The sequence below is a fragment of the Lemur catta genome, chromosome 5 (assembly GCF_020740605.2).
Source record: "Lemur catta isolate mLemCat1 chromosome 5, mLemCat1.pri, whole genome shotgun sequence".
In the NCBI taxonomy this organism is placed as follows: domain Eukaryota; kingdom Metazoa; phylum Chordata; class Mammalia; order Primates; family Lemuridae; genus Lemur; species Lemur catta.
In genome coordinates this window covers 86950537-86978507 of record NC_059132.1, presented here as the reverse complement: position 1 = coordinate 86978507, position 27971 = coordinate 86950537, and the positions used below count along the sequence as shown (strand labels likewise).

Genomic DNA, 27971 nt, shown 5'->3' with positions numbered 1-27971 from the left:
CGCCCGCGCTTGGTAGCGCCCGCTTTGTCGGCGCGCCGCGCTCGCCGGTTGGCCCCGACTCTCGCCCGCCGGCTGCCGACCGCACGGCCGCCGCCGCGCCCCGCGCCCTCCCGGCAGGCTCGGCTGCGCCGGACTCTCCCCAGGACCTGGGCGGGGTGGGAAGGGGCCTCGGAGCAGCGGGCTGCCCCGACCGTCCGCCCGGCTCGCCGGCCTCGGCCCCGGCCGGGCTCCGCTCCTCGGCGCGCGGGGGGCCGCGGCGGCTGTGGCGGCGGCGCCCGGCATGTATCAGAGCCCGCGGCGGCTCTGCTCGGCGCTGCTGCAGAGGGACGCGCCCGGCCTGCGCCGCCTGCCCGCCCCCGGGCTGCGCCGCCAGTCGTCCCCGCCCGCGGCCGCCCCCCGGCCCGCGCCCCCCTTGCTCCTGGCTGCGGCCTCGGCGGCCTCGGGCGCCGTGAGGTCGCGTTCGCGAACAGGTGAGCGCGCGGCGGTTCCGGGCGGACAACCCCGCAGACGGCGCGGAATGAATGGGAAGCCCTGCGGGGTCGGGCCTGGGAGCGGGTCCTCTCCCCGAGCGGCCGTCCCGGTTCCCCTTTTCCTCCTTCCCGTTCTCCCAACCTGCCCGGGGCTCGCTCGGGTCTGCCAAGAACCGGAACCGTGAATCCAGGTTCCCGCTGACCCTCCCTGGATGCCGTGGCTTCGGTAGTTCTCGCTCTGGACCTAGGTTGAATTTCCCCCTTCCGAGGCCACAAATTATTTATGTTGGTTACGCTTTTTATTGCACTACTTATGGAAATTTTTATGGGAGAAAATTTACCGTGATACTTATTTGATCGTGTGGCGTGCATGGCCCAGATGTTCTGATTTTTTTTTTTTAGAGTCATGTTGATAATAACACGTATGACTTGTTTACATTTGTTTTTGATTTTTGTTTGCTTTTGCTTTTGTTTTTAGTCTTTCACTCTTAATACTTAAGGTCAGTCTGTGTCCTCTATACCTGGGTTAAGATCTTATAAAAGTGACACCTTCCTTTCACCAATGTAAGTTTTTATACATCATCTTATACTACTTTGGGCTTCCCTTTTTGCCACCTCGATTTCTGTTGAGGAACACATTACCATGGCTACATGTTAATTACACTTTTAAAATTGAGAAATGCAGTTTCTCTTTCAAAACTGGCAGTTATTTCTTAACACTTTCTAAAAGTGTATTTTGGTTGTGCTCAGGTTATTGCTATTTAACGCATTTGTATAAACCAGTCTAGATTATAGGTAACTACATTTTGCTAGGAAAGTTTTGGGTTAAGAAGGACAAATTGAGCAGTAGAAAGAATAGGTTCAATGTGGCTTTCTTTAACAAAAGGGAACACCTGAAATGTGATTAAGCTCTATTCATGTTATTTAGGCTGAGATACGCTTTTAAAATTGGGATGTTAAGCTAGTTACTGGAGACCCAAAACTCCATATTGTTTTTTAGAAAGAATGAACTTAGTCATGGATTTTTTTACCCAATTCTATAGGAATTTGGCATACTATGAAATAACTGTTAGAATGGGTACTACCAATTTTTTTTTTTTTTGCTGAAAATGTTCAAGAGGAACATTTTTAGGTTTGAGGTGGGAAAAGTAAAAGAAAACCACTGGTGTTTTCTGTACCAGCTGATACCTTAAATTCCCTCAGAGTCCTCAGAGACAGGGTTAGTAGGTACTTGGTGGGAATGCAGTAAGGTTGTGTAACACGGATACAGATGGTTGTGTGTTAACTGAGGAATAAACAGTCAGGTCAGATAGAGCATTTGGAATGTTGGGCTTTTGACAAAGGAAAGTATTTCATGAACTTTTAAAAAGTCCTCTGAAACTCCTTAGTTTGACAGATAAGGAAATTGAAGGAGTTTATAGTACTTAAACTATTGTAGACAGTACAAAATCTAGACAATTGTCCTGTTTTGTGCAGTTTTAGCTTTGGTTACTTGTTAGAAGAAATGTGTGCCTACATTCATTCATTAATTACTTGATCTCTCATTCAGGAAGGTCCTTACAGAATGTCTTATGTAATGTAGGTGTTTTATTATAGGAGGTAAAAAAAATGTGAGCTTTAGTCAGTCCCTCAGGGGTTTACTGCCCAGTAAGAGATGAGATTTGCACAAAGAAATGGCTGTTTAGTGACAGGGGACACCTATTCTCTTGATTTGCAAATGGCACAAGGGCGCAGGAGAGTGGGAAGTCTTTTTCAGCAGTGATGCTTTTAGGCTTCTAGACGTGGCTGGCACTTGAGCTAGGCCTTGAAGCATGGTTAGGGTTGGAAGAGATTGCTATCCAAACATTTTGTTTGGGAAAAGTAGGAGCAACTGGGGAAAGGTATTAGGCATGGATGATGAAAGGTGAGAGAAGAAGCACTTTGCAAAATGGGCAGTGTTTCCCAAATAGCCTCAGAACCAGCTAATTAGGTTCTTTTTAAAAATTCAGATTCTTGGATCCTGTTGGTAGCTCTATTAAATCAGAATTGTTCGTGGTGGGCCCTGGATTCCACATTTCTGAGCGAAATAACAATAATAATAAAACTCCAGATTATTCTTATATGTCCCAAAGTTTGGACATCTGGCCCCCACGTGTGGGAGAGGCCTTGCTGGAGCTGAAAGCCATTCTTCTCTTCAGAGTCCTGTGAGGGGGAGTAGTGAGTCCCGGTGCTTGGCCTCATTTGATAATCAGGTCTTTCCTAACTTGGGCCCCTTGGCAATTGGAGGTTTTATAGGGAAGAAGACAATACAGTCCCTTTGGAGCTATCAAATTCTAGGTTGTTAAAATTGAAAGGGGACGTTGGAGATCTTAGTGTTTTGCTTCCTTTTCTCAAGCGAAGATAGCAGTCCCCATAAAGAGGTGGCAGTTGCCACAGTTACTGTACTGGGTGAAGTGCAGGCAGGAGGCATCTGTGGGTTTATAAATGCTATCCTCCCGATTCCTCCTCCTCAGATAATGAAGAGTTGGCTCAGTTACTATTCACCACCACTGTAACATGTTGCTTTTTTCTTGGTACAATTTTAACAGCAAATACCAGCTCATTTGAGGAGGAGGCTTTATTTAGTATGTCCTTTAACTCTGTGAGTAAGCTGCTTATGAGAGAAAAAATGGGAAAGCTTGTAATTATCAAGCTTCTGCAGAATAAATTGCTTTCCTTGTGGGAGAACTAAGGCATCATTTTTCTGTAGCATTCTGTGGTAATAGTTTAAATGCAGCGAGCTCTTGGGGGCTTTTAGGTTTATAACCATGGCTCCAGAATCACATTCAACACTCTTATATATAAACATTTGCAAGTCTTTTAACCTTGCTTGCTGTCTCTTACACTATACTTTACCTAAAAAAAAATAAATAAGATAAATTGATAGCAATTTATCCACAAGCCTTGTTGAACAGTACACTTAAAAGGGCAAATATTGCATTGTGCCACATGACTAATTGCAGTAGGAATTGAAAAGATAAATCAGTGTGGCTGAATTTTTCAACAAACCTTTACTTTGAACAGGTGAAAGGAGGGTATTTGGGAAGGGGTGAGGTGGGTTGGGGGGAGTGGGAAGAGGTGGCCACACAATTCTTGGAAGAAGGTAGCAGGTGTGACACGGAGCAGTGGTGAACATCTTCGGAAAAGAGACGCTTGTTAAAATACAGATTTTTGGTCTTTCACCCATCTGCTTGAATCCATTTCCTGAGAAGAAGCCTGGTAAATTATGTATCCTAGGAGTGCCCCAGGTGACTTTTTTGTAAAGTCTGGGGAGTATTTTGTGAGCTCCACCTCTCTTTTCCAAAGGTACTTATTCCTGGAGAGTTTGAGAGGCTCTGAAGAGGAAGCCGGAAGAGTGTTAAGATCTTTGAGCTTGGGCCTAAGGCAATTCAAGAGACCCCTGAGCAAGAACATTCACCCAACAAAAGCAGGTTATAAGGAAGAAATTAGCATATCTGTGAAAGTTCTGTGAGAATAAACTTGAGACCGACATTGTAATGAAAGTGTATCCGTGCAGTCATAATACTTAGAGAGTGGATAGGGGGAAATACAATAACTAAAGAGGTTTCTATGATACTTACTAAAAGCAAAGTGAGGCAGTTATATATTCTGGTTTCTTGTAATGACAAGGAGCACAAGGGAGACTCACAGCTGTGTATTTGCTGTTAAAAGTCACTCATGACTAATGGGAGTTTATAGGGCCTTGATAATTACCATTTAAATGATGATATTATACTTCAGTAAATACTCAGAGATTTGAAGGATAATGTGCATGGGTGATTGGCCTCATGGTAAACCCACTTGGACTTTTGTGCAAAGCAGCTAAGATAATTTTGATTTATTCTTATTCCTAGAATAGGGGGAAATCAGCCTTCCCACGGAAGGAGTAAGACCACAAGTGAAAACCTTACCTGTCCTCTTGTCTCTTTGTGGCCTCAAACCAACAGTTGAAACATAGTTACCATGAATCTAGATGTGGGCAAAAGTGCCCAGGGGAAAGAAGGCTAAAGAAAAGTAGTACCATCTGATTTGAATGTCCTCATAAAAAAATTTTTTTTCTCCTTCCACTATCAAAAAAATGCCCGGACCCCACTCGGATCTTCTGAATTTTAATATTTGCAGTGGGGCCTGAGCATCTGGTGATTCTGACATGTAGCCAGGGTAGATGACAGCCACTTCACTGGCAGCACAACACCTGTGAGGAGACCCATTTTGCTAAATGCTTAGAAGCCTGCCTTAAATGCCTCTCTGATGTGGCAATTCTCCTGCCTCCAAAAGTTAGAGTGCTGTTGGATTGTAGGGGGTTATGCAGAAAGGAAAATTTTAAAACCACTTGTATTCCATATTCAGAATTGTACTGGGTGTCCCCAAAGTCACCATACATAGGAAAAATAGGAAATTGTAGCTAAATGTACCTTTATTTACAAAATATTCATTACAAGGTTTTACAAATATTGTATGGAGACTACAAAGAAAAAAATTTGTACAACTGACTTTTGGGACACGCTGTAGTATGAGGAGTCCATAAAAATAAGTGCTTAAAGAGTTACAATGCAACAGAAATTGCAGAAAGAATTGTTGCAGAGGGATATCTGGGAAGTCCCTTCGCCTCATGCATCCTCTCTGCCAGCTATCTTCTTCCTTTCCCTTCTTTTCTGCCCTTCCATTGCCGCTTGAGCTCCCAGCACTTGGGCAGGTGTGTTTGCAAGTCTGCAGATACGCTTGTGACTCTCAGTACCTGTCCAGTACAGGGTACAAAGGAAATTACTCTGCAGATTCTAATAATACCTTGGATATAATACTTTTTTATTTCCTTTTTATTTTTGCTTTCATGGATGTTAACTATCATTGAGGGTCTGCTGAAGGGAAATGTTTATCTTTAAATCTTGTAGGTCAAATACCTATTTCTAGAATGAATTTTTCTGTCAGATGGTTCTGAAATTTTTTTTTAATTTTTTTAAATTTTTGGTGGGTCTTCTGGTAAAAACCGGATAGACAAATTATAAAAGAGCTGTAACACTGGTTCTGAAAATTTATTTGGAAATAATTTGAATTTTATTTGGAAATAATTTCATGATGATGTTCTTAATGAATTTTTTTTAAAAATTAAAGCAGTAACACCATGCCCATAATAAAAAATCATTGGCCTCCAAACTTTAAATATCATTGTGAATACTGGTTATCTCTAGAGGCTTACAAGATTTTCTCATCCTTGGTGTTCAAAAGGTTCATCAGGGTAAATGTCTGAGCATCTGGTATGCCCGTGCAATCTAAAGACCATTCGTTAGCACAGGAAAAGTTTATATCATTTCTGGGATTATTTTATCCACTATACTGTCTCCTGTTCTCATGTTCTTGAACTCCTGTTATACAGATTGTTGGTCATATGGATCAATCCTTCATGTCTCTTTATTCCTGTTTAATGTCTTTCTCTCTTCTCTATTTCATGAGCTTTTTAAAAAATTTCTATTCTGCAGTCATTTTAACTTCCTAGACATTTACTAGTTCTGCAATTGCCTCTTTTTTCATAGAAGCCTATGTTTTGCGTCCATAATATCTCTTGTAGCTTTAAATATATGCAGATATGGCTGCCTGTTTCTCCTTCAGACTCTCTCCTGAAAAGGAAGCAATCTGTGAGCTTTCTAGGTGGGAAGGTTGTCGGCAGAGGGAGCACCCCGGCTTCCCCGTAGACTGCTTGGGAGGGACAGGCTGGGGACCCCTGCCTTTGCCAAAGTAAGGAAGCCTTTGTTCTATGTTCTTTAGTCTTACTCTAACCCCTCACCACCACCACCCTTTTTTTAAAACTATCCTTAGAGGTGCAGAGTTAGCTCCTGATCTGGTCTGCTTCCCTTTCGGGTCCATTTTACCCCTGGGAGCCCTTCTCATGCCTCTTTGAAGCCATCTCGATTCTACCCTTCCCAGCTTTTGTCTGTGTGAGGGGGCCCTTGTAACTAGTGCAGCTGTTTCAGTTTTCGTTCTTGAATGAATTACCCTAACAATTGCCCCTCTCCTGCCTTTCCTATTTGTTGACTCAGCTTGGAGTTTCTTCAAGGTGCCCTTGGGAAGAACCGTATTTACCCTTGGTAGCTTGTTGCCATCTTCTCCACTCTGGTTTCTCTATAAATTCAAGCCTGTTTCTGTCTTCCTGGAATTCCTTCAAATTGTTGGCACGTATTCATTCTTGCATCCAGTTATTATTCATGCATTCTTTAACATTTTTTGAATGTAGTTACTTTATTCTTGAAAGATCTTAGGAAAGAGAGAAAGCAAATAAATGTTATGTTCCACTTCGCTCTCCTGATCTGGAGTCAGCCTGCCCAATGACCTTTGACTGTCATTGGTGTATCAATTCTCGTTCTAAAAAATGAGTAGTTGGAATACAGATTTTTAAAACCATTGACCATTTTACTTGAGGTTATTAAAGAAATTTCTATTCCTACATGTGCCTTAATTCAAGCAAATTTGTATATGAAAACTGGTTCCCATCATTTTTAAGTGACTATAAATCTTTTCACTGGTTTTATGATATATATACAAACTGACTATACAATTTTATTTTATTTTATTTTATTTTTTTGAGATGAGGTCTTGCTCTGTTACCCAGACTGGCCTTGAACTCCTGGACTCAAGGGACCCTGCTGCCTCAGCCTCTTGAATAGCTGGGACTACAGGTGGCTAGCTCATTTTAATATAATCTAGAACAAGTGTTGGCAAACTTTTTCTGTAAAGAGACAGCTAGCAAATATTTTAGGCTTTCCGGGCCATATGTCGTCGCAACTACCCAACTCTGCTGTCGTAGTGTGAAAGCAGCTATAGACAATACAATAAATAAAATTTATTTATGGACACTGAAATTTGAATTTCATATCATTTCACATGTCATGAAATATTACTATTCTTAAGGGTTTTTTCAACCATTTAAAAATATAAAAGCCTTTCTTAGCTCACAGGCAGCACAAAAACAGGGTGCCAACAAGACTTGGCTCGTGGGTCATAGTTTGCAGACCCCTGATCTGGAGAGAACTCTGTACTGTCAGCAAAGTATTCCTTTTAGTTTTCATATTTCCATTCATCCCTGTAAAAACAGATCATTTTCTTGAGTGTCCCAGAAATGTTAGCGATGGGATAGCGCCATATTTTTAGTTTTAGCATTGTGCTAGAAAAGCCCAGCTTGTAGAAATAATTGGTCAGCCTGTACACAATTGAGCACCCATCAACTGTGTTAAACTAGCTTTTATTGTGGAGGGATTTCCTTTTCCTTAGAGATGTTTTCTAGACAAATTTGTCATGACTGAAGGTACAGCTCAGCTTTGTCCGGAAAACACTTTGGCAGTCTTGTCCAAAGAATGTGTCTGTGACTGCTGCCTGGCAAAGAAAGGCCCTTTGGATTGTCACACTGTGTCTAGGTGCTTGTATTTTTAGACACACTAGGTTGAGAATCATGACCTTCACTTGATATCTCTGGTAATGCCATGCGGGGCGTGACACTGCTTTGTACACTTTGTGCTGTGCCAGCGTGTGCTGTAATGGCAGTGACGTCGACAACAGAGGAGGTGGAACTTGACCTCTGTTTATTCCTGGCACGAAGAATGGGCTGCTGTGTGTGCCTCTGGCACACACCCTGGCCTGAGTCATCCATCACAGTTGTCCTGACACGATGTCAGCACGACTGGAGATGCTGACGAGCAGTAGTCCAAGGTACAGGTAAAGTAACTTTCTCCAGGGCCAAACCCTGTACTAGTTTTGCAATCTTGAGAAAACTACAATCTCTTAACTTCAGTATCCATGTCTGTAAAATGGTGAATGTAATACCATTAAGCGTATTGAAATAGTAATGAAAGAGTATTGAAAGAGTAATGAAAACATGTGGAACTAATCTGACACATTATCTCAAATGTTGATAGCCTTCTCTTTAAGCCCGAAAGGGAGCTTCACTGAATGTAACAGAATAGCTAACAGCTGATCACTTAGGATGTGTTAGGTACATCCAGTTTCATTCAATTAATCCTCACAGTAACCAAATGAAGTAGGCATCCCCAAATGAAGAAACTGAGGCATGGAGAGGTAAATAAGTTGTCCAGGATCCTATTGTAAAAGGTGGAGCCAGGATGTGAAACCAGGCAGCCTCACAGGAATGATGTGTTTAAGCCTGTCCTGTCTCTGCTGAGCTGCAGCCTGAACTTCCTGAGGAGAGTTCAGGCTTCAGCTGTAAGGCTCACATAGCAAGCCTTGCTGAAATTGCTAAGTGCTCCAGGCATGCCTGTTACATTCAGTCAATCGTACTCAATAACAGATTTGGAGACTGGTCACTGACTACACTATTTGACTCTCACCAGAAAATAATATCTTCCTAAATTGGCGCTTAGAATCCAGTCTCTGGGATCTGGGAATTAATGTCATACAAGTCTATAGTATGCAAAATTTGAAGGTGTGGTCACATTCATTTACCAGGTGGACCTGGTAAATGTTTTGGTCTTGGAGTTTTGGTTTTCTAGCTGTTGGGACACACCACAGTCACACAGAATTCCAGAAAGATAGAGCTACATTTAATAGTGACTCAGGACAAGTCATTTAAATTTCTGAACCTCAGTAATAACCAAGGAGTTCTTGAGTGGGTAATAGGTAACAGCAAGTAAAAGTGCTTGGTATACCATAAAATGCTCTGCTGATAAAAAGCGGTCCTCCCTCAGGGTTTGACTGGGTTCCTTGGCACTTGCTGTCACTATCATCCATTCTTGCATCAACATTTTGTAAAGCACTAGGTTGGGTGCTGGGGGAAGTGGTAAATAAGGGAGACATAGTCCCTGCCTGCAGGGAGCTTAGAGTCTCATGAATAAAGGACAAGGACTGTGGTGCAAATATCCAAGTGTGACCTAAGTAAGAGAAGCAGGCCAGGTGTAAGAAATAGAGTCCTCCTGGCTTGATCCTAGAGCCAAGCACGGTTGCTATGAGTCTTTACGTATTGATTCCTTTAGTATATATTAAATAAGTATATTGTATGTCCAACATGCAAGCTGTTTTATGTCGATGGTTATCTTGTGTGAATTTTCACTCTATTGTCTTGGAGGTGGCCACATTTATTCGGGAACCTACTCTAAGAAGCCTAATGAAAATCAGCTGCTTAAGGTAGTGAGCCGTTTTAATTTTCGGAGGCGGTCTACCACATGGCCAGCAGATGGCAGCATCGGATTGCTGTTTCGGTGATGCCTTCCTGTGACGTTTGTCGGTTACAGTTTGTGTTTTGTGTACTTCGAGGTTTCTTTGGGCCCAAGGCTGATCAGCTTCGGCAGCTTCCCAGGTGTGTATCCAAGAGAATCCTCTCTTTTGCTTATTCTTTGATTTTTAATCAGCGTTTTTGGTGAGCCACCCTTTCAAGGTGCTAAGCTCAAACTAATTGTGAGAGAAATTACTCAGACTCTGAATAGGCAAAGCCCAAGCAATTGCTGGGTACCCGGAGGAACGTTGCGTGGACCGATGTCTGTCTGCTGTGATGTCTGGGTGCTGTTAGGACGGCCGGCAAAGGTGGGCCCAGTCAGTGTGGATCTTAACTGCCAGGGTTGTTATCCAACATTCTGATTGTTGCTGTGAAGATACTTCATTAAATCCCGATCATTTTCCTCACAGTCAGCCCTGTTAGGGACTTGTATTGTGATCTGCCTAGATCGCTTTAGGAGTGTGCAGTAATTGGTAGTATTAAGGGTATGCATGTATTCAAACGTTTTAGTTATTAGCTCACTTTTGCTTCGTGTTTTAGGGAAGTGAAAGGATGGCTAAATGGGAGGAGTTTACATACTACTACTGTATTTCAGAAATCTAAGTAATCTGAATTCTCAGGCAGTTCTTTAAAGGCTATCGTAAGGGTAAGAAGAGTTATTTATTCTTATAAAGAAAATGGCAGTGAGGTAATAATAATAGTACAAGGAATGAAAGCATCCAATTCTAAATGTACATGGAAATATGCTTATAGAATGCGTCAGTGGCAAGGGATGGGATGGTGTTGCTAAACAGATAGGAGGCCTAAGAGATGATGCTATTTTGATGTGCCTATTGCCGTATAAACAATATGGTCTGTGTGTTACATTGAGAATGATAGCTGATACTTTTTCTAGTAAAGTGGCTGTAAAAAATGAATTTGGGGCAAAAACCAAATACATATGGGGTCAAATCCAAAATATGCATCTCCAAACACATATAAATTAGACCCAGAAGCTAGTATGAGTGCCAAATAAAGTTCAGCAGAGATTTTGTCAAGTTTGGGTACTTTTGAATATCTTGCTTGCCACCTGGATGAATTATTTGTGCTGTCTAGCCTCAGAAATTAAGCTCTGAATATTGAGCTTTTCTGAATGTTTGAAGATCTTTTAAAAGAACAGTAAGTAACTCCTACTAAGGCGTAAACCTTGGAAATCTTGGAGGATTGCTTGAGGCCTGAAGTTCATGACCAGCCTGGGCTTATTTATATAATGAGACCCTGACTCTGAAAAAGAAAAAAAAAATGGTTGATACTCTAAAAGTGAATGTTTTTTTAAAAAGGTGAGAAACCATGAGAATTGTTACTGTTATTCCTTCATTATAAAGTGGCATAATAAGAGTCCTAGAATTGTGATGAGAATTGCAAATGCAGTTAAAGCAAGAAGAACTTGTGAGTAATGCATATTAAGCATTCAGTAGTCATTATCTATCATTATCTTCTATTATCTTTTTTGTCACTCTTAGGGTGTGTCGTAGTCCATTTCAGGCTGCTATAACAGAATACCTTAGACTGGGTAATTTATAAAGAATAGAGATTGATATCTTACAGTTCTGGAGGCTGGGAAGTCCAGGGTTAGGGTGCTGGCATCTGGCAAAGGCCTTCTTGCAGCGTCATCCCATGGTGGAAGGGGCAAGGGGGAAGGACAGAACAACTCCTTCTTTTATAAGGAACCCACCCCCGTGATAATAGACCCATTTTCCCCATACCAGGATTAATCCATTTGTGAGGGCATTACCTCTGTGACCCAGACGCCTCCCGTTAGGCCCTACTTCCCAAAACTGCTGTTTTGAGGATCAAGTTTCCAACACATGAACTCTGGGGGACACATTCAAACTGTAATAGTGTGGGAGGGAGAGAAAGTTACCCCTTAATCTTTAGTCTTATTTTGTTTTCAAATTCAAATAAATAGCCTTACTACATTGCAGTCCCTAGGTGGGTCAGCCTTGGCACTGTGTTCTAAGTGAAGTCTTTATAGTGTTTATATTTAGTTATTAATTCCCTAGCCTGGAGTTTTGAACTTGCTTTGTACTGATATGTTACCAGAAAGTTTTAGAAAACATAGCCTTGAGAAATAGCTCCTATGTTCTTGTTTCTTTCTTAGGGGGTCGCCACGGGTCTGCCTTGGACAGGATGTCTATACTTAAAAGACCATTCTAAAATAGAAATTCTTACTTTCTCACTTTTTACTTTCTGGGTTCCTTTACATTGTTGTTGTTGTTGTTGTTTTTGAGACTGGGTCTTACTCTGTCTGCCAGGCTGGATTGCAGTGGCATGATCATAGCTCACTGCAACCTCAAACCCCTGGGCTCAGACGATCCTCCTGTCTCAGCCTACCATGAAGCTAGGACTTCAGACATGCACCACCACACCTGGCTAATTTTTCTATTTTTTGTAGAGAGAGCATCTCACTCTTGCCCAGGCTTGTCTTGAACTCCTGGCCTTAAGGGATCCTCCCACCTGGGCCTCCTAAAGTGCTGGGATTACAAGCATGAGCCACCATGCCCGACCTCATGCTTTTATTTTTATCTTAACAATAACCCTGGACATATAAGACATAAAATACATGTTTGTAGCATGGAAAAAGTACAATTAGGTGGTAAACTAAATGAATAGCTAATACATCATTGTGCTAAATTATGTTTAACTTTTAAAAATAATGGCAAACTATTTTCAAAATGGCTGTAGCATTTTACATTCCCACAAGTGGCATTTAAGAGTTCCAGTTACTCCATATCTTCACAAATACTTGGTATGATCTGTCTTTGATTATAACCATTTTAGTAGGTACATAGTGGTATTTCCTTATAGTTTTAATTTGCATTTCCTTAATGACTAATGATACTGAACATCTTTTCATGTGCTTATCAGCTATTCTGTGTCTTCTTTGGTGAAATAGCTTTTCAAGTCTTTTGCTCATTTTTTAAAAACTAGATTGTCTTGTTATTGAGTTTTATTTAGGTATATATATGTATGTATGTGTGTGTGTATTTGCTGGCAGAAGTCCTTTATAAGATAAATGATTTGCAAATACTTTCTTCCAATCTGTGGCTTGTCTTCTCACTTTCTTAATGGTGTCTTTTCAAGAGCAAAATATTTTAATTTTAATGAAATTCAATTTATCAGGGTTTTTTTCTTTTATGGCTTATACTTTTGGTGCTGTGTTTAAGAACTCTTTTCCTAACTTAAATTCACAAAGATTTTCTCCTGTGTTTTTTTCTAGAAGTATAATCTGATCTCTTACATTTGAGTCAGATCTATTCTCCAAATAAACTTTTTATATTGAAATAAAATTGTAAAACTAGTACAGAGAGTTCCTGCATACCCCTTACTCACTGTTCCCTAATGTTAACATCTTAAATTACCAAAGTACATTGGTCAAATCTAGGAAACTGACATAGGTGCATTAGCAAAACTATAGACTTGATCCAGATTTCACTAGTTTTTCCACTAATGTCCTTTTTCTGCTCCAGGATCCAGTGCATTTAGACCACGTTGCATTTAGACATCATGTCTCCTTAGGCTCCTCTTGCCTGTGATAGTTTCTCAGTCTTTCTGTGTTTTTCAAGACTTGGGGCAGTTTTGAAGAATACTGGTCAGGTATTTTGTGGAAACATCTCTCAACTGGGGTTTTCTGATGATTTTCCTGTGGTTAGACAAGGGTTATGGGTTGTGGGGAGGAAGTCCACAGAGGTAAAGTGACATTCTCATCACACCATGGGCGCATGCTAACATGACTTAATCACTTGACGTTAACTTTCATCATCTGGTCAAAGTAGTATTTGCCAGGGTTCTCCACTGTTCCCCCTCCCCCTAATACTCTGTCTACACAAATTATTTAGAATTCTTCCATAAAGAAGATTTGTGTCTTCCTCACCCACTCTTCCATTTATTCAATAACTTATTTACTTTATTGTGGACTCAGTAGATACTATTAATAATTTTACACTTTGGGTTATAATCTGATGTTGCCTTGTTTTGTTGCTCCAGTTGTTCCAGCTTTGATCACTGAGAGCTCTTTCAGGTTAGCTCCTTGTCCCAGGCTCGTCTTTATTTTGCCTGCCTCAGCCATTTCTCCAAGGAGGCCCGATTCCTTTATTTTGTTTGTTTTTGAGAATGGTGTTAGAAACCAAGATCTGCGTACTGGATGTGCTTGTTGCTACTGGGGTGCCATTGCGTCTTGGCCCTCTCAGGAAATGGAGCTAGGAAATATATATATATTAAGCCATACACACATACCCTTATAATTATTTTTGTGTCTATACCTTGATATCTATAGTAAGGTAAATATGAATTCATACTGATGTCTCTGACTCCAACTCTGTACCGCATGATTTATTCTTGCTTTTCCTCCTTTATCTGTAACTTCCCTCTTTGTCAGTGAGAAACCTGGCTCCCACCATCCATCACCCTTTTACTTACTTGTTCAACCCCAATATATATGTAAAGCAGTTTCAAAATTGTCAACACCCCCACGAGAAACAATTTTGCCAACTAGAGTATGGTGTTTATGTACAGCTCCTTTTGTCTTCTGCCATAGTTTGCCATTAAGACACCATTTTCCAAAGTTACGTAGATCATAGCTCCTTTTTTTCTGCCGTCATGATGTCATGCCGCAACGCATTACTCACTACTCATGGGTTTGTGGTGATGCTGGTGTAAACACACCTACTTAGCAGCCAGTCGTATAAAAGTATAGCACATACAATTATGAACAGTATATAATAATAATAAATAACTATGTTACTGGTTTATGTATTTACTATACTATACTTTTTATCATTATTTTAGAGTGTACTCCTCCTACTTATTAAAAATAAAGTTAACTGTAAAACAGCGTAAGGCAGGTCCTTCAGGAGGTTTCTAGAAGAAGGCATTGTTACCATAGGAGATGACAGCTCCATGTGTGTTACTGTCCCTGAAGACCCAGTGGGACAAGATGTGGAGGTGGAAAACAGTGATATTGATGATCTTCACCCTGTGTAGGCCTAGGCTAATGTATGTGTTTGTGTCCTAGTTTTTAACAAAAAAGTTTAAAAAGTAGAAAAAATTAAAAATTTTAAAAATAGGAAAAAAATGGATAGAATAAGAATATAGGCTCAGCAAGGTGGCCCACGCCTATAGTCCCAGCACTTTGCAAGGCCAAGGCAGGAGGATTGCTGGAGGCCATGAGTTCGAGACCAGCCTGGACAACATAGTAAGACCCCACCTCTACAAAAAAAAAATAAAAGAATTAGTTGGACATGGTGGTGCATGCCTAAGTCCCAGCTACTCAGGAGACTGAAGTAGAAGGATCACTTGAGCCCAGGAGTTCAAGGCTGCGATGAGCTATAATCATGCCAGTATGCTCCAGCCTGGGCAACAGAGCTAGATTGCATCTCTTAAAAAAAAAAAAGAATAAGGATATAAGGAAAGAAAATATTCACTGTGTTTGTTTTAAGCTAAGTGTTATTACAAAAGAGTTTAAAGGTTTTAAAAAATTAAAGTTTATAAAATGAAAAGGTTACATTAACCTAAATTTAATTTATTATTAAAGAAAGAAATTATTTTTTACAAATTTAGCGTAACCTAAGTGTACAGTGTTTATAAAGTCTACGGTAGTGTATGGTAATGTCCTAGGCCTTTGCATTCATTCACCACTCACCCACCCACTCATATTGACTCACCCAGAGGAACCTGCAGTCCTGCAAGCTCCATTCATGTTAAGTGCCCTATACAGGTGTACTATTTTTTGTCTTTTATACCATGTTTTTACTGTACCTTTTTTATGTTTAGACATGTTTATGTGCACAGATACTTACCATTGTGTTACAGTTGCCTACGGTATTCCATACAGTAACCCGCTTGTAGGCTAGGTGTGTATTAGGCTGTACCATCTAGGTTCATGTGAGTACGCTCTACCATGTTCACACAATGATGAAATCACCTAAGGATGCATTTCTCTGAAGGGAGGATCCCATCATTAGAGGCATGACTGTAACTCAGTGGCTTGGCCGCCCTGGTTGAACTACTCCCATAGAGCTGGGGTGGAGGAGGTGGGAGCAGCCCTGGGCAAGAATGTCACAGACTAGCACTGTTTTTACCTGAAGTTCAATATTTTTAATGAATAAAAGCTTCTCGGGGCCAAGCGCGGTGGCTCACGCCTGTAATCCTAGCACTCTGGGAGGCCGAGGCGGGTGGATTGTTTGAGCTCAGGAGTTCAAGACCAGCCTGAGCAAGAGCGAGACCCCATCTCTACTAAAAATAGAAAGAAATTATATGGACAGCTAAAAATATATATAGAAAAAATTAGCCGGGCATGGTGGCGCATGCCGGTAGTCCCAGCTACTCGGGAGGCTGAGGCAGGAGGATCGCTTGAGCCCAGGAGTTTGAGGTTGCTGTGAGCTAGGCTGACGCCATGGCACTCTAGCCAGGGTGACAGAGTGAGACTCTGTCTCAAAAAAAAAAAAAAATAATAATAATAATAATGAAATGATTGGGGTTATAGAGAAATAAAGTGTATTGTCTAATGTCAAGTGACTTTCCAGGAAAAAAAAAAAATGCTTCTTGGTTTGTTGTATGCCTTTGGTTGATATCCAGAGCACTGAATTGATTGGTTTTGATAGTTTTGTCCAAGTTTATAGTTGTGTTTGGGGGAGAGAATCTATAAGCTTCTTGATGCCATCATGCCAGAAGTCTCCTCATTAGTTTTTCCTTCTGTATCACCCCCATTAACAAACAGTATAATATTAATAGCTACATGCTTAAAAAAAAATTCTATTGCCACTATTCTGTTTGTCTCCTTTCTGTGGGAAAAATTTCCTCAGAATATTTCTCTATTCTGTCTTATTTCCTATTCTCACAACTCTACCAAAAATCAGAAATTCCTACTGTTAAAGTCACCAAAGTTTCCCACATCCTAAATCCAGATCTATTCTGTCTTCATTTTCGTTGAACTATCAGTAGTGTTTGACGCAGGGGTAACTCCCTCCTGGATGAAACTCTTTGTTTTCTTGGTTCCAAGAGGATCATACTCTCCTTATTTCTCTCCTCCTTCTCTGGCCATATCATCTCATGTTGCCTTTGCAGATTTTCCAGACCTCAATCCTTTGACCTCCTTTCTTCCTATAATAAACTCACTTCAGTGTCATCTGTGCACTAATATCTCCCAGATGTTTGTTTCCAGTTTGCACCTCTCTCGTGATCTTCATATCTAATTGCCCAGCTCTGTTTTTCTACAAACCCCATCATGTCTTCCTAACCACTGTTGTTGGCAACTTCATCCTTCTAATTGCTCAGCCAGAAACCTTGGAGATCTTTTTGACTCCTTTTTCTGTCACAGACAACATCCAAGTCATCAACAAATCTTCTTGGCCCAACTTTAGATTTATTCAGAATCTAATCACTTTCCCTGCTACCACCCTAGTCCAAGCCACCACTGTCTTTTGCCCAGATTATTCTAATTGCGCTCTATTGGGTTTTCTTACTTCTGCCCCTCTTTCCCTACAGTGTCGTATATTTTTAATACATCCTTCGGTGAGACATTTTAAAATGTAAATCAGATTTTTCTCCTGCTTAGAATTCTCCAGTTGCTTCCCATCTCAGATTAAGATCAAAGTCTTTCAACTGGCCTATTAGGCTCTACACATCTGCTTCCTGTCAGCTCTAGGTCGCTGATCTTATCTCCTGCTATTGACTCTGTTCAAGCCACACTGATCCCCTTACTGTTGGTCAGACTTGCCAGGCCTGCTCCTTCCTCGGGGCTTCTACACTTGCTATTCCCTCTGCCCCGTGTTCTATCAGTTCTCCATAAGGCTTATTTCCTTACCACTTTCCGGTCTCTGCTCAAATTCCATCTTTTGGTGAGGCCGCCTTGAGTGTTGCGTATGTAATATAATAGCACGCAACCATGCCTTATTCCACTCTTTTTTCTACATAGCACTTCTTACCATATGGCCAACTACGTGCCCTCACATAACTGTGTACACATATACACAAGAGCCTTGTTTGTCTCTCCCACTAGAAGAACATAAGCTCATGAGCAGAGGTTTTAGTCTGTTTTGTTCACTGATATAGCTCTATGCGGCTAAGGTAGTATCTGGTATACAGTGGGCACTGAAATATTGGGGGAAAAAAAAATGAGTAACCATTTGTGTGTGGGGGGGGCAAGGGATGAGGGGTGGCTACCTGTGATGGACCAAGTGGTGTAGCAACAAATCAGAGCTCCGTATCTAGATACTATTTCTTTGAAGACTTTTTCTAGTTAGTCTTACCTTTCCTGATTGTTTTTACACTTATTATGCCCTAGCCATTCTGCATAGTTAGCACTTAGTTTTTCTCCAGTTAATCCATGCATAGTAATATTTCCCCAAATACTTGTTAACTTTTTTGAGGGAAAAGATCAGCACATAATTTATTGGTGTGACGTGCCCTTCCGAAAACTCAGAGAATAGGGAAATAAGAATATAAAGTTACTTATGCAGAGAGATTATCCCTGAGAACTGTGGGATTAGATTAAATTAAGAAGATTAGAGTTTTGCCAGTAATGTCCCGCTGCCTGAGAGAGTAAACTGCAAAGAAGGTGATTAAACTGTAGAGTGTACAATGAGGACAGAGCTTGCCACATAGGAGTCCCTCAGTAAATTGTCCAGAAGGAGGGTGAGCGAGTGGAAATGTCTTTCAGGACCATCTGTGTCTCTCTGTCCTAATTGCTCATTGTGCAACACTCTCATTCATTAATCAGTTTTCCAGGAGCTTAGTATTAGAAGGCTTGTCCTAGTTGTGTTGTTATTAAATACTCTGGCATTCAGTTTTGCATCATTCTATCTTGGGGACCATCTTTGGGTATTCTGTAAGGTCTAAGGGGGCAGAGACCAGACTAAACAATTCCCCTCTACCTAGTCTCTTATTCAAAATTTAGCCTAATGATACCTTTCTCAGGTGAATTAATCTATACTGAAACAAGGGCAAAAGGTCTGTGCTAGGAAAACTTTCTTTAAAGGCAAATTTCAGTGCATTATTTCATACCTGAGCAATGTTGTCACACGTGACAGAAATTGTCCATTCTGGATTTCAAATACAATGAGAATAAGTCATTCTGAATGAATGAAACATCCAACTGTTCTTAATAGAGAAAAAGATATGTGTCTCCAGTGCAAATAATAGAGATGTTATATGAAGAACATATGAACGTAGATTTGAAGTTTCCACCTATTCTAACCTAGATGCATTTTCCAATCGATCTTGAAGAAATTATGATCACTGAACAAGCCCTCATTTTAAAGATCTGTAAACAGGTCTACAGAGTTGTGGCACAATTAAATACTCATGTAACTGGGACTGGCACTGGTCTTTTGTGGGCTTAGTATTTAGCCATACTGACGTATATCCTTGATCATTTTGCTGCATCGCAAAAACTTTGTCTTGTGAGGGTATTTTTAATTTTTGAAAACCACCCAAAGTATTTCAGAGGCTAAATCACAAATAAAGTGGATGATCAGATTTAATAATCTATAATTGATCCAGAATGAGCTGGCTTTAACAAGAATGTTTTTCTCAAGAATTGTAGCTAATAGCCTATGAAATGCATTTCCAAAACTAGACCCCCTCCAAAAAAACCAAGAGGGAATGACAGAATTAGAATATACCATTTGCTTCGTCTCACATACACGCAACAGTCTCAGAATAGCAATGCCAGTACTACCACTACTGATTATGATCACTAAGAAAAAGTTTAAAATTTTTTAATTGTCTATGCTTTCCTTATCCTGCGTACTCCTTTTTTGGTGTACTAAATCTTCATGTGTTCATTGTTGGATCATACAGTCATTACATGTTGTACTCTCCCTTTAAGCCTCATTCATATTTGACTTTCTAAGTAGCTATATGTTTAACGCTCACCACCAGTTCTTATACCAACGTCTCTCTGGTCATTTTGGTCTGAAGTTTGTTCTCTAATTCCAGGGATGGCAAAATTTTTCTGAATGGGGCTAGGTAGTAAATATTTAGGCTTTGTGGGCAGAAACAGTCCTGGCACATATTTGTATGTGTGTGTGTAACAACTCTTTAAAAACATAAAAACCATTCTTAGCTTGAGAACTGTTCAAAAATATATCTGACTGCAGTTTCCCAACCCTTGCTCTAGTAGATTCCTCAAGAAGGACTCACGAAGACAAAATTCCAGTTTTGTTGGATATAAAATCCTTCTTAGCCAGGTGTAGTGGTGCGCACCTAGTCCCAGCTACTTGGAGGCTGAGGCTGGAGGATCACTTGAGCCCAGGAGTTTGAGGCTGCAGTAAGCTATTATCATGCCACTGCACTCCAGCCTGGGCAACAGAGTGAGACCTTGTCTTTAAAATAGTAAAATCCTTAGTTCACATTTTCTTTCCTTACGTATTTTTAAAATGTGACTTCATTTTCTTCTGGCAGTTGAAGTCTGATAATAGTGATATTTTATTTTCCTTGTAAGTTACTTGCTGTTTTTGCCTAGAGGCCCAAGGGATTTTTTTCTTTTTCTTTACAAATGTTGGTCATTCTGGGTTGATATTCTCAGGTATGCCAAGTGTTTTTTCAATATCTAGTTTTCAATTACCATTGGTTTTAAAAGTTTTCTTGATTTATGTTGTTCCCATTGGTCTTCATCTGTAAGAACTCTTGCTGTCGGGTTTCAGTCTGAAATGTCAGTTCTGTGTTCTCAGTTCTTGTGCTCATGGCCGAAAAATGACCAAATGCACCAAAATAAGGCAAACACAAAAATGAGGTTTACTGAGGAAAGACAGGATTATAGAGCAAGAACAAGATACAGGTTTACCAAGTGAGATAAATACGCCACAGGTGACGACCAGACCCACTATCGGAGCAAAAGGGTGAGAGCAAAAAAGGGGGGCTTGGTTATGGTCTCGGTCTTGTTTTATAGTGCCCGGATTGGGACCTCCCTCGTGGCTCAGACATCACCAGGGCACTAACTACTTTGATTAGACAGTTGGGAGTTATATGACCCGAGTCTTACTATGCATGCAGATCTCCCATGAGCCTCTCTGAAAGCTGATTGCTCCGGGTCATTTTCCAGACTCTGGTACCTATGCTGCTGGGCCCGGGGGCTAAGAATCCTCTGCAGTTGGCAAGCGAAGTTCTGATTGGCAGATGCGTAGGGTATTCCCTCCTCCCCTAGGTATGGCAGTCACTGGAGACAGGATTAAGGTGGGGCGGTGTCAGGACAGGGGCCCACTTTCGTCCCTAGGAGACCTGGAATCCCTCACTGCCTACCTAACACTATTACCTATATTTTGGATCTTTACCTATTTTCAGTATTTACCACCTTTTCTCAAATCCTTTTTCACCTCGTTTATTTTTTATTACTAATTTTTTAGTGCCTCGTTTCTGAATTTCCTAATTCTGATTTAGGTTATTCTTTCATGACTTGTATCATTTTCTTAATGACTCTGAGCTCATTTTGCAATAGGGTACAGTGTGGTTTGCGTTCTGGGCATGTCTTCTGGCATGCTTTCAGTGTCTCAGTGATGATCTCTTCTTTATTCCCTTTATGTGAAATTGAGTTTTCTAACGTTTTTAGAAGGAACTGTGGTTCAGGATTGTTTCTCTGACTTCACAGATTCCTAAAATATTGGACTCCTATTGGTCACTGTCACGTTTTTCCACAGTCATTTTTTGCATGGTACTTGGTTTTTACCATAATAATCACCCCAAAACTCAGGCTGGCAAAGATACAATGTCATCAGAAGGAATACAGAGCAGTTTGCCTGGAGTTTGATGGTATCAAATATCACTGTTTATTTCAAAGTTAAAATACACCGTAGCGCCCCTGTGAGCGTGCTGTGGTACCCTGGGACACGCTGGCACACAGTTGGGGATCGTGATCCCAGGTGACACTGACACTGCTCATCAGAACCACACTTGGGAACCACTAGGACATCTAACAGTGTTTTTAAAAAACTGGAAATACCAGAAGAAAGACTTTCAAAGTTGCACTGCCAGCCAAGAAGACAGTTTCTTCCTTTGGGCCCATGTACTCAGATAAGCAGGCAGATCAGTGAAAATATTGAAATCAAGCATCTGGAAGCAGTTGTGTATGTGTGTTTGTGGGTGAACACGCCTGAGTGTTGGGAAAACCAGTATGTGTTTCTTTGCCTTAGTCTAGTTTTCTTACTGGGCACAAAAAACTACCTTGAGTTGAGGAAAAAGGAACACAAGAGCATGTTTTCATGCTCATAGACCTTGGTGTTCAAAGACATTTAGTTGTGAATATTTGAATTTGCTTTGTGACCTGCCACAGTGAATTTGATTGACTGCTGATTTAAGATGTGGTCAGTGAGCCTGCAGATTTTATAAAGAAAACTTTATAAAATATTTCATTTATAAAATGTTTATATTTTATAAAGAAAACTTTGTGTCTTTCAAGAGAAGGCAAGGATATAGATAGGGTAAGGAAATCCAGATTGCTTGGTACCAGGATTCATCATGCACAGAATCTTGGATGTTTTACTCCAAGTAAAACTTGCCCCTAATTTATATTATAATGAAGAGAAAACACGGTTGACCTCTGAAAGAGCAATCAACTGCTTTCCAGTGAACTGACAGATATTTCTCTCATGCTAATTAGGTGAAGATTGCCCTCTGTTCTCCTTAATGAATTAAAATCTATTAAGATAAAAAGTGAAGCACTAAAAAAATGCTCATGAAGACAGTGTAATTGGTGCTTCCTGCTTTTTTCTTTACTCTTTTTCCAGGATCCCAGGAAACGTGGACAACTCATGAGAAGGTGGTATTCTGGATTTTTTAAAATCCAGCAATTGATATTGGACAGTAGACTGTACTATTTATTCAGTGATGTTCAGAGTTCTACCAAAAGCCCAAGCCCTGATTTACATTTAACATCTAAGAGAAATGGGATATAGATTTAATCCAGTCATTACTTTCCATAACAGAGGGATCTGTACAGATGAGCTTACCTAGGGGGCAGCTTGCTATAACCTAATCTATTCCCCAGGATTAATGTGGGCTTTCTAACATTTCTAATATTTACAAACTAGTCTTTGAGTTCTTTTTAGAAAAAGGAATGTGGATTTTTTAAACTATGCTTTTGTAAGACTGGGTTTATAAATTAGAAAGACAAATCCTAGGTTAAAAGAGACCACCAAGTTCAAGGTATTTCTCCCTTATAAGAAGTAGTTGTCTTTGTTAATCTGACATGAGTTTTAACAGGAGTAAATTACCTGTCCTACTAGAAAGCTAGAACCTGGAAACTCCTTTTATCTACCTCTATAAAAATGGCTTTATACAAGAATTTGGCAACATTGCCCTAAATTGAGCTCCTGGTTTCTATGGACAGCAAATGCTTTATCTTGCAATGGAGCTGGGTGTATAATTGTGCTTTCCTTTTCTGTAGCGTGTTCCATGGGAACCGGTACAAGCAGACTCTATAGTGCTCTCGCCAAGACACTGAACAGCAGCACTGCCTCCCAGCACCCAGAGTATTTGGTGTCACCTGACCCAGAACACCTGGAGCCCATTGATCCTAAAGAACTTCTTGAGGAATGCAGGGCTGTCCTGCATACTCGACCTCCCCGGTTCCAGAGGGATTTTGTGGATCTGAGGACAGACTGCCCCAGTAGACACCCACCTATTAGGGTCATGCAATGGAATATCCTCGCCCAAGGTATGCTTGATGCTTTTGTGCCTGAGCAGTTACATTTGCTGTGACTTCCTTTCTGCTTCTGCACATGCCCAGTGCAGACTGGTGTCTTACGTAGAGGGAAGAGGTGTGAGTAGGTGGGGGTGTAGAAGGATGGGGTGACGAGAACAGCATGAGGAATTCCCAGAGGAGAGGCTGGGGAAGGGAGTCATTTAGTTTTCACTAATAAAGCCAGCAACTCAAGATTAGTTCTTTACCTTCCGTTTGCGGGCTATCCAAGACAATGTCTACTTCCCACCAGATCCAAATTTAAAGGACTGTGTCTTTTATTAGGCAATTCAGTGGAACAGCTTTAACCTTCCTGTTGCCTCCAGCTTTCAGTCCATAGCACTAAGACAGCATTTGCAGGGAAGAAACTGAATCAGTAACCCAGAACTTTCTGCAGGGAATGGCAGCTGTTTGTGGGAGATAGTGAATCTAGGTATTCTTGTGACCAGATTCTCATCCAGACTCATCTGTATAACTTGAAGCCAAAATGGTATTGCTTCAGTTCTCTGTTCATTAAGATACTACTTTGTTATGGTAGAAAGGACCCATTTCCTGGGTCTGCCAAATTAAAAAACAGACGCATCAGTCAACTTTCTGTAGCATTGCCTTTTACGTAGTGGTTAAAGTTTTAAGGAAAAAAGCCCTGATTTATTTTTATTTTGCTGGAAAAGAAGGGAATACTCTCTGACTTACCAATCTTTGATTCTTTTATTTTTCCAGGTGTTCATCCTAAGTAGGAAAGGCTGCCCATTTAAAACAGGTCCCATTCATTCTGAGTTAGTGTCTAGTTATATCAGTTCACATGGTTTTATTATAGTTATAGTATTTAGTGTTAAATATATTTATTTCATTTGACATAGTTAAGATCTCTGGGACTGCAATGACACTGTTTCCCTAATTAAAACTAAAACCAAAGATCTTACTTATATCCTAGAATATAGTTACATGAAGTAGTTTTAATACCAAAGAAGATCAATTGCATGCTTCATCCAGATGGTAACAAGTTTTTTAGTCTGGATGGGTTAATGCAGTTTAGGCAGAGAAGAATCACCCAAAGCCTCTGAAGCAGAGGAAGCATTCTGAGGGTCCTGAGTGGTATCGAGTCCAAAGAGACTCCCAGGTATGTTGAAGTCATGGTTCTGTAGTAGCTGACAACTCACCAGCTTTTTCTTTTCAGCTCTTGGAGAAGGCAAAGACAACTTTGTACAATGCCCAGTTGAAGCACTCAAATGGGAAGAAAGGAAATGTCTCATCCTGGAAGAAATCCTAGCCTACGAGCCAGATATATTGTGCCTCCAAGAAGTGGACCACTATTTTGACACCTTCCAACCACTCCTCAGTAGACTGGGCTATCAAGGCACATTTTTCCCCAAGCCCTGGTCACCTTGTTTAGATGTAGAACACAACAATGGACCAGATGGCTGTGCCTTATTTTTTCTCCAAAACCGATTCAAGCTAGTCAGCAGTGCCAATATTAGGCTGACGGCCATGACACTGAAAACCAATCAGGTGGCCATTGCACAGACCCTAGAGTGCAAGGAGTCAGGTCGACAGTTCTGTATCGCTGTCACCCACTTAAAAGCACGCACTGGCTGGGAGCGGTTTCGATCAGCTCAAGGCTGTGACCTTCTCCAAAACCTGCAAAGCATCACCCAAGGCGCCAAGATTCCACTTATTGTTTGTGGGGACTTCAATGCAGAGCCAACAGAAGAAGTCTACAAACACTTTGCTTCCTCCAGCCTCAACCTGAACAGCGCCTACAAGCTGCTGAGTGCTGATGGGCAGTCAGAACCCCCATATACCACCTGGAAGATCCGGACCTCAGGGGAGTGCCGGCATACCCTGGATTATATCTGGTATTCTAAACACGCGCTAAGCGTAAGGTCAGCTCTCGATTTGCTAACTGAAGAACAGATTGGACCGAACCGGCTACCATCCTTCAATTATCCTTCAGACCACCTGTCTCTAGTGTGTGACTTCAGCTTTAATGAGGAACCTGATGGACTTTTATAAATGCTTGTCTTAGTCTTTTTAATCACAAGAGTCTTAACCAGGGATGTTTCAGGAAACTGAAATAGGATAAGAAGTTGCCTGAGGAAGGACAGAGACATGGAAAGTTTCTATCATTTCACTTTCCATGTCTCCAGCATGCCCTTGGGAAAGAATCCCATTAGTTCGCAAATCTTTTCAATTAAAACCTATAGCGAAAAAGGTATTTGCACTCCAGTTTTGGCTTGTATTGTTTTCTTTTTCCTTAGCATTACATTTTGATCATTTAAGGGCATTAAATTGGCTTATTTTGAAGCTTTTTCAGTTTGAGGATGCTATAAGAACTCAAACTTGCTTGAGTCCTCCTTAATTAACAATAAGTATGTAGGAGCAATTTCTCTAGACTGCATTTTAAGTTATTTAATGTTTTTTTTGATGTCAAGATATGCATGGCAGTATTTATTTTTTTATATGGTCATAAAATTAAGTAAATTATAGCATTGTGAACATTTTAGAACCATGTAAAACACAAGTTATAGAAAGTAATTTATAGTAATTTTCTTAAAGCTTTAAAATGTTTTCCTTTGGGATCTAACAAAATGTGTACAAAGGAACTATTTATATTTAGCCTGGAGTTTTTGTTACTTAACTGTATATCAGGTCTCCTTGATACATTCTTCATAAATAATCCTTGCTATGTCTCCATGTGTTTCTTGAAAAGATTCCAGTTAATTTTCAATTATTTAATCTATTAGTTTTCTTTAATCACTGTTACGTATTTAAATTTTTCCATTGGAGTAATACTGGTATATGTTTATGTCATCATTATTTGTATTGGAATGTGCTTTTCACAGTAGGTTATTTAGGAGCTGTTACGTGGCGGTGGCTAAGAGAAGTCAGTGGGACCTTCTTTCCAGAGATGGAAATCTTCCTAGAAAGCCTGTTAATGAGCTGTCATTGAAATTTCCTAAAGCAGCCAGATACTGTGGTTCAAAACATCTAGAAAGAATGTAAAAAGTTAAAAAGGTAACCTGGAATTCTCCTCTATCAGAAAAACAAGTGGTAAAGGTAACAGGTGAAGCCTCTTCCAGACAATATAACCTATCAGTAATAAATTGATAAACATTTTAATTCATGAGTTGTAAATACTTAAGATTATTAATAAATGGTCTTTTAAAGCTAGTGCTTTCAGTATCTTGTCTTTTTAGTCCAAAAAGAATCTGGGAGTAGATTTGATCTCTTAATACTGTTACATGGTAACCCACACTATCCATTTACACGCAGAACGTTCATTTTAAAAGTGGACAAAGGTGGACCTGTAGCTGCAAGCTGAAGGCATGCACCCATGCTGTACTTACGTGGTATCTCAGCACCAAGGTGGGAGTCCCCCCAAAATGGATCACCCAAATATTCTGCATTATTAGAGCCACTTTTGAAACAAATGAGGTTTTTTAGTAGCATATATAAACCATGTTGGGTTGAATTTCATATTTTTACTTTACCATAAGTCTTTCTTTGTAGAAAGATTTGCCTTAGGGACTATCAGAATAACCTGAAGGCAAAATGGCAAATAACAAATCTGTTCTACAGAACTAAGTACAGATTCTAAATTTTTAAGTATGTTCAATGCATAAATTTCTTATTCTATCCCCCTGTACCTTTTGGTTCTGCTTTTCCTTTTATATCTGATATAATATTTGATTGTTGCTGAAATAAGAGTTTTAAAAGAAGGTAAACAGTGCAGAGCTGAAGAGGACATGAGGGGAGCATGGATTTTTGCTTCCTTCATGCCACATTTCAGTGGATTCCATTCTTACAGGGTAAAGCATTATGGTCTGTACAGAAGAGGAAACTAACACTTGAGTTCCTTCCCTATGGCTCTAAGAGCTTTATGTATGATCTTAAAACTACTCTTAATTTATAGATGGGGCTCAAAAGGTCAATTTGAGCAAAGTGACAGCTAATAGCTGAGCCAAGATTCAAACCCAGGTCCGTCTTGACTCCAAAGTGCTTGCTTCTTCCCCACCTTCATGCTCCCTTGACCTTGAATGAGTACAAATGGGGAGAAAAGTGATACTGTCGGGGAGCAAGAGATTTGTTCAAGCAAAAACAGTCAAATGGTCAAACACATAAGTCACATACTTTTGTAGCAGACATACAATATTAGAATAGAAGATACAGTGGCTGATATAGTGGATTTCAGTTATTCTGATAAAGGCTAGTTTTGCCAAAAGTAGAATATTTCATACTGTTTTCATACTTTGATTTTTTTTTTAAGGAAGCAATAAGAACAGCTACTCCAGTAGTGCTTCAAAGTAAAGAAACTGATGCAAATATTCTGTATTCAAACCATTTTTTAAAACATCCAAGATTTAAAATGAAGGGACTATTGCATATAATAATAAATATACTTTATATATAATATGCCTTAGACTTGAGGAAAGATTCCCAAGATTTAATTTACAAAGAGATAAAATTAAAACATGCTCATAATCACAATTGATTTGAATTTTATTAAAGGAAAGGCATCCAAAAGATGAATGGGCTTGCATACAGAGCTCGGCTG

General features: G+C 40.3%; 1 protein-coding gene and 1 pseudogene across 2 annotated transcripts; one reads left to right on the top strand and one right to left on the bottom strand.

Annotated features, from left to right (window-relative positions):
• Positions 1 to 93: 93 nt before the first annotated feature.
• NOCT (nocturnin) lies at positions 94 to 26587 on the top strand. 2 transcript variants are annotated; one of them, XM_045552272.1, is made up of 3 exons: positions 94 to 470; positions 23123 to 23392; positions 24594 to 26587. In XM_045552272.1, exons 1-3 carry the CDS (start codon positions 281 to 283, stop codon positions 25427 to 25429), a joined length of 1296 nt encoding a protein of 431 aa, XP_045408228.1. In that variant the 5' UTR covers positions 94 to 280; the 3' UTR covers positions 25430 to 26587. The 2 variants fall into 2 exon arrangements, with proteins under 2 accessions (XP_045408228.1, XP_045408230.1); XM_045552274.1 differs by lacking the exon at positions 94 to 470 and adding an exon at positions 9602 to 9786.
• On the bottom strand, positions 5457 to 5510 carry LOC123639042 (annotated as a pseudogene).
• Positions 26588 to 27971: the final 1384 nt, after the last annotated feature.